The sequence below is a fragment of the Lipotes vexillifer genome, unplaced genomic scaffold (assembly GCF_000442215.2).
Source record: "Lipotes vexillifer unplaced genomic scaffold, Lipotes_vexillifer_v1.1 scaffold916, whole genome shotgun sequence".
In the NCBI taxonomy this organism is placed as follows: Eukaryota; Metazoa; Chordata; class Mammalia; order Artiodactyla; family Lipotidae; genus Lipotes; species Lipotes vexillifer.
In genome coordinates this window covers 6,611,966-6,618,829 of record NW_006798383.1, presented here as the reverse complement: position 1 = coordinate 6,618,829, position 6,864 = coordinate 6,611,966, and the positions used below count along the sequence as shown (strand labels likewise).

Here is a 6,864-nt window from a genome sequence, read left to right as displayed (position 1 = left end):
TTCCTGCTTCCTGGCCTTTGCTCCTATAGATTTTGATTCCAAAAATGTCCCCTAATAAACACCCTAACGCACTAAACTCAGAGCCAGCTTCCTGAAGACTCCCAACCCGTGATCTGTCTTCACCTGTACAGAGAGGCATAATAACACTTGCTCCAAAGAGTCGCTGTGGGGTGTCGCATTACATTATATTAAGAAGTTGCTTAGCACAATGCCAGACACATGGTAAGGACCCAATAAATGGAATTTCCTGCTACTTTGAAAAAAATATAAATGTAGATTTCAGAAACCAACAATCATCTAATTGGGAAATCATGAAAAATACTCTGAAATAAGTGAACTTTACGAGAGCTCATGGAGGAGAAATAATGTTCTAGCAGCAAATGTATAGAAAAGACATTCTGGGGGAGATGGCACGCACAAAAACATTTGCAAGAAAAGGCTGGAATACTGAGAAATTGTACATGAGTCTATTTGGCTAAGCGTAAGATGACATTATGAGTTGTGGGTAATTAGTTTAGGAAGGAAAGGTGGGACCATATTGCAGAAGGCTTTGAATATATATTTAACCCAGTTGGCAGTGGAAATTTGTGCATGAATTTGGACATGGAAACACAATCTGCGTTGGACTGTAGGAAGATAAATCTGTAGTAGCCTGTCTCCTGGAGATGGGAAGGCTGCTGTAAAACTTGAAGGGAGAAAATGTAAAGGCTGAATTGAGATATTAACGGGGGGGGGGGGCATTTAAACAGGAAGGAACCAATAGGATCATTCGTGTGGAGGGTGACTTGTCAAGATCTCATAGACTGATTAGATAGGACATGGAAAGGAGAGTGTGTTGCCGGACATGAGATAAGGCTCCCAGCTAGGGTACCTGGGAAAGGAGTGGCTCCAGTTATCCACGTGCAGTATGAGGATTTCCGGGGTGAATATGAGAAGTTCTCATAAAACAACCAAATGACGTTCTGACTTGGCTGCTGGAGAGAGAAGCCAGGATTGTAGCCGTGGATTCTAGAACCATCTAGAAAGTGGGCTCAGGAAAGAGGAAGTTCTTGAGTGAGTGAATATCTATGATTTTAATAGAAGATTCCGTGTAGCAGAGTGAAGGGCTGAGAGTGCTTCCTGGAACGGGCTGGTCATCAGGGTCTGACGCTGTGGAGAACTCAGCAGACGCCTGGGGGCTGTGGTCTGGGGTTAGGTTAGGTGATGGTGGTATGCCTGGTCAGTCTGGAGAATAACTCTAATGCTTCGAGGAAGAAGGAAGCTAGGTTAGAAAGTGTTAAGGCATGAGGGGCAGAAGATAAAGCTCAGTAAGTGACGGCCTTCTCACTGGCAAGGTCCACTTACTTATACAAGGCAGGTACTGCTATTTTTCCCACTTTTTAACTTGAGGAGATGCAAAGTGTTTCAGGTCTCACGGGGATGGAGCTGGGATCAGACCTCAGAGTCTGACTTGTACCCAGTGGTGTCTCTCACATCCCTCCCCAACTGGTGCACCCAGGACCCTACTTTCCCACCCTACCTCCACACCTTTGTGTCTTCTTCCCCCGCCCCAACTCTCTGCTGAACACTTGGTCCCTTCTCATCAGCTTTCCTGCAGGACTCACATGCGCCTCTGTGTCTCTCCCTCAGGCCACCGCGGTTCCGGGCCAGCACATCTTGGTGGCGGTGCTCCCTGGCTTACCCACCGCTGCCGAGCTCTTTGTCTTGCCCTATCAGGATCCCACAGGAGAAAACAAAAGGTCAGCCGAGGACCTGGAGCAGGTGAGTCCTCAGGTGACATTTCAGCTTCTCCCAGCAGTCTGAGCCACAACCCTGCTAGTGTCTGACCACGACAGCAGCTCTGGGGGATCTCCACTTGGGAGCAAGGGTGCCAGCTGTTTGTGGAGTCTTCTGCTTTCCTGTCCTCTGTTGAGAAACATAATCTGGTGATTTAACTACAGCTTCACCAAAAAATATGTGCAAGAGTGTGTATTGTCAGCAGTGGCTAAATCACTCAGAGTATATCCCACGCTGTGGGATACTCTGCGGTGTTTACGATGAATGAGATAAATCTTTGTGTACTGATGTGACAAACTGTCCAAGATATTAGGTGGGGGGAAAAAGCAAGAGGCTACGCAAGACATAGAAGTCAAATCCATTTATATCTTACCTCACACACTTACATCATAGGAGTACCATGAGAATCAAATGATGTATCTTTTTAAAAAGGTACAACTTTCATACAAATCATGAATCACTATCGTACTAAGATGACCTGATTTGAGCTTATAATAAATGAGTGATAATTGGCTCCAGGCACCTCTCCTGGCTATGTGGGGTCTACTCTCTCCTCATCTCCACCACCGCTGAAGTATTAGGGTGTCTGTGTGTGTGTCTGTGTCTGTTTCTCTCTCTTCTGCTCCCTTAGGTCTTTCTTCCTCCCTTCCTTCCTTTTAACTTCAAAAGATTATCCAATGTCTATAGTGAAGATTATTACTATGATGATGTTATTGTTGTTCTTATTCTTCACCCATTCAGTTAAAATGATCAGTCTTGGTCTGGTTCTCCTGTTAAAAACTACATGATTTTGGTTTCTCAATTCTTTCTGGCAGATAGATTAAAAATAGGATTCCTGGGGCTTCCCTGGTGGTGCAGTGGTTAAGAGTCTGCCTGCCGATGCAGGGGACACGGGTTCGTGCCCCGGTCCGGGAAGATCCCACATGCCGCGGAGTGGCTGGACCCGTGAGCCATGGCCGCTGAGCCTGCGCGTCCGGAGCCTGTGCTCCGCAACGGGAGAGGCCACAACAGTGAGAGGCCCGCGTACCGCCAAAAAAAAAAAAAAAAAAAAAAAAATAGGATTCCTCTCAGACACTAAGTAAATATTGGCTTCCTCCCTTCCAGTTCTTGGAGCTTTTCAGTTTACTTAGAATAAATCTATAATCTAGTCCCATGATCTCTAGTCTCCAAGATGGTTTGAGAACCTCCTATAATAGCCTTATTAACAACCCCAAATCATAGGCTGACCTACCTGTGGGCACACCCGCCTTTTAACTGCCGCTTTGTCACTTGGCAAAAGACTCACCCCTCTGTTGCTTTCCATGTGCAAGTAATTGAATAACTGGACTGTCAAGGAAAGCCCCACTGAACCCCATCTCCTAGTGAACTGTAGTTAGAGGTCGGGCAGCAGGGAGCCCATCAGACCTACATCTGACTTTGCTCAGCCCTAGCTCTAGACCTCCCACTGTATTTGACAAATTATTCTCTGCACCTGCAATTCAGTGGGAGAAAGAATGGATTATTTCTTATCACCACACTGCTCATGAGACCTAGAGGGAAGGTAGATCGCTATCCAAGGCATGTAGGTAGGGACACTTATAATTATTCCTCCTTTGGAAATCTTATGGATTGTGCATGAAATCCAGAATATAGTCTTCTCGATATGGAAGAGTCCAGATTTAAAGCCAGCTAATTTCCCAGTTACCACATCATCTGTGCATCCCTATTTCTCATACTTTTCATTTTTTCTCTAAGATATATTTTCTAGTTGTTTCCTTGAGAGGAAATGTGGGAAGAAGAGGGGTGTGTTCTCTGAAACTTGGTTTACTTGTGTATCTTGCTTTGACTGTCTATTTTCCCTAGAGTTCTTTCTCTTTATTCGGTCTTGTCTGAGTGGCTCCTCCAGGGACACTCTCGGAGACCTGAGTAATTGTCCCTGAGGCAGCCTGGTATCAGGTATTGATGAGCCATTTAACTGGACATCTAAAGGCAGCTGGCTTGGCTTGTGTGAAAGCTGTGGGACTTAACATTTGGTACACATTTAGGGAGTCCAGACATTTTATTAGAAAGACCACAGGTTTGGAGAAACATAAACCAGGTTTCTAGCTTCAGCTCTTGTATTCATTGTGTATATCCTATAGAGGACAAATATTCAGAAAAGTTAAGTAATTCAGCCCAAATCACATAATCTATGATACGCATCTCAGAGGGTGTTTGAGAGGTCATTAAAGAAATGATACAGCAAAGCCCTTGACCTATAGTAGATACTCAGTAAGTGGTAAATAGATGGTGGTTACATTTATGGACATTTTGTGATAGGAGCGTATATGAGAAATGAAAAAAAAAAAAGTAAGAGTATTAAGGACTAGTATCATTCAGGACATGTGTTGGAAGAAAGAGGATGATGACAATAAGGAGAAAAAGATTAATGAATGAAATTGCACAAGAGAACAACGACAACAGGAAACAGAAAGAACATGCATGAATGAGTAAACTGGAGGGAGGATGACTCATCTAAGTTATCATGCGGATGGATGGCATTAAGGGAAAACAGAGTACCAAGTGAGAGATTGTAACTCTGGTTAAGGGAATTGCCAGTGTAGCAGCCTTATCCAGGACTCAAACTAAATACAGTGACCAAACAAATGCCAAACCAAGCACATAAGAAATCAGTGTCTTATGGAGAGTATCATTACCCCGATTAATAAGTGAAGTTATGAAATCAACATACAAATTAAGCCTTGTGTCAAGAACCAACAAAATAGGGGCTGCCCACAGGAATCCTACAGGTTTTGTCCTAAGAGCGGTCCTTTAATCTTTCTCTTTGACTCAGTCACTCTAAAATGAAGAACTTCAGGCCCCAACAGGGAGCTGTGAATTGCCTCAGGAGACACAACTCTTCAAGGAAAATGAGTTTCTGGTTCTGTTTCTGCAACTAACTCTCAAGCCTAGCAGTCCCCTTGCTCTGCCATGCTGCAGATGTGTCTTTGGGTACCACTTGACTTCTGCGGGCCCCCCAGGATACCAAGGCTGTTGTACCAGGAAATGAACAAGAGATGTTTTGCTTTGAGTTTTTGCAGGGTTTTTTTTTTTCCTGATGCAGTGAACATATATTCTATTCGAACAAATTTAAGGGGAAAAGGTGAAGTCATGAGCTTCTTTAGTTGGGAAGTCCAAGGATACAGTTCAGGCGTGGATGAACTCAGAGAGGAAGCATCACCAGATTACTCCCCTGTCTTCCTCTCTCCCTCTTTCTCCATCTCTTTTCATTGCTACCACATGGGAAGTCTGCCTGAGAATGAATCCAACACATAGGAAGAGAAGAATGGCCACAGGAATCCCCAGTCTTTTATTTAGTCATCTTATCAGCCCCATTCAAAAGACATTGCCTCTCCCCTGAGTGCACCCCAAGAGCCCAGGGTGATAATTCTCACTGACTCAACTTGGCTGAAGTGGGCATGTCTTAACTAGCCTGGTAATCAGAAGACTAGAGCTCCATTAGTGACAACTCAATGTTTTATACCCCTCCCTGGATCAGGAGTTTAGGGAGCCCTTCCTAAACCAAATGGGCAAAGAATAAATAAGGATATGGTTCCTTAAAGAAAAATGTGGGGGAAAGAGAAGGAACGGGAGGCAGGCAAAAGCAACTGACTTCCTGTGTCATAAATTACATAGAAATTTCAACTGAACGCAAAATAAAACCAAACAACAGAAAGGACCCCACTCCTTTAAAGGCTGCACTCTGAATCCCAGGTGGAACTTGGGAAGAGCTGACTTTATCGCCCCTCTTAATACTCTGGCCCCTTTCTTGTAAAGATACTGCACAGAATGCCCAGCAGGGGAATGAGTGGGACCCTGGCCAGATGGACCCTGAAGACTGTGAGGGCAGGGCCCCAGCAAAGGGCTCTGGGCTCCCCTCCCTCAGCTTCCTTTAATAATGTTCCCAGGGGAGGAGAGATGCTGGCTTAGTCGGAGCTAGCTTGTCTGTGAAATAAATTGAAAATTCCTCACAGTGAGAAGTACTTGACCTTGTTATCCAGATAACATTGGTCTGGGTTAATCAAGTGACCTCTGTCTGAGAGGGTTCCACCACTCTTTACTTCACGTCTCCAGAGAGTGAGAAAAGTCTCACTTGCCCTTAGCTGGCCTCATCAGGGATAGGGCTACCCTGAAGCCAGCTGCTCAGGTGTGGAGCAAACCGTACCCCCTCCACCACTGTACTCCCAGGCGGCATCTCTCTGAGTCCTCAGATTTGTATCTGCCTCTTCTGGAAGGAGGAAGGACCATCATGCTCTGGGTGTGATGCTGTGCTGGGGAGATAGGGAGCCTACGTGGTGTTGTCTTGCTAAAATTCTTAAAGGGCATGAGCGCATTTAAAAGGAACAGAAAGACTAAGGACAAAATGTCAACCACCACCAAGGAATTTCCTCTTCGGCTGTTTGTGTTACCATATACATTTGACAGATGCAGAATCCAAAATCCAGGGAAACGAAAGGTGCCTCTGGAAATGGAGCAGTCTATTGGCAACATTTTTAGAAATTAAAGATTCGTTATGAAATGTAATAAATCATCTCAGACTATTTTCTGTATACTCAGTCTGCCCTGTTCAGATTTTTTAAAGCGAGGAATTGAAGAAATATTTTGGAGTTCACAAGGAAGGTCACTAAAACAGGAAACTGTAATTGAAAGAATAGGTAAGAGGTGAGCCAAAGTAATATGACAAAAGGAGAAAAAGAGAAGCTTAGAGCTGGTGTTGGAGAATCCAAGGGAAAGGAGTGAATATGGACAAATTATTTCTTCATTATGTCATCCAGCAAAAACTTCTTAGGCACTTTAATCAAGCTGATTCTGTCGTGCTAACAAAACAGCGAATTGTTAAATAGAATTCATGTTTGGCTCCATTGCTTACTCCAAGTTTTATTCCAGAAATCATGCTATATGAATTGAGAAAGATCTTTCTCTGTTGATTCCAAAAGTAATATCATTCAACTACTCTCTGAGGGGGCCTTCATAACTTAACAGGATCAGGATTGACTGACTGGGTCAGTTGCAAGGTCATCCCAAGCAAGTCTCCCTCTAAACATGGCACCAGAATGCTATTTATGTTCA

At 44.2% G+C, this 6,864-nt stretch overlaps 1 protein-coding gene across 3 annotated transcripts in view; it reads left to right on the top strand.

Annotated features, from left to right (window-relative positions):
- Positions 1-6,864, top strand: part of SORCS1 (sortilin related VPS10 domain containing receptor 1) — a 275,703-nt gene that overhangs the window by 246,375 nt on the left and 22,464 nt on the right. For all 3 annotated transcript variants that reach the window (XM_007470452.1, XM_007470451.1, XM_007470450.1), the window contains exon 21: positions 1,630-1,761. In XM_007470452.1, the coding sequence (XP_007470514.1) occupies positions 1,630-1,761 (132 nt within the window). The remainder of the gene's footprint in view (positions 1-1,629; positions 1,762-6,864) is intronic.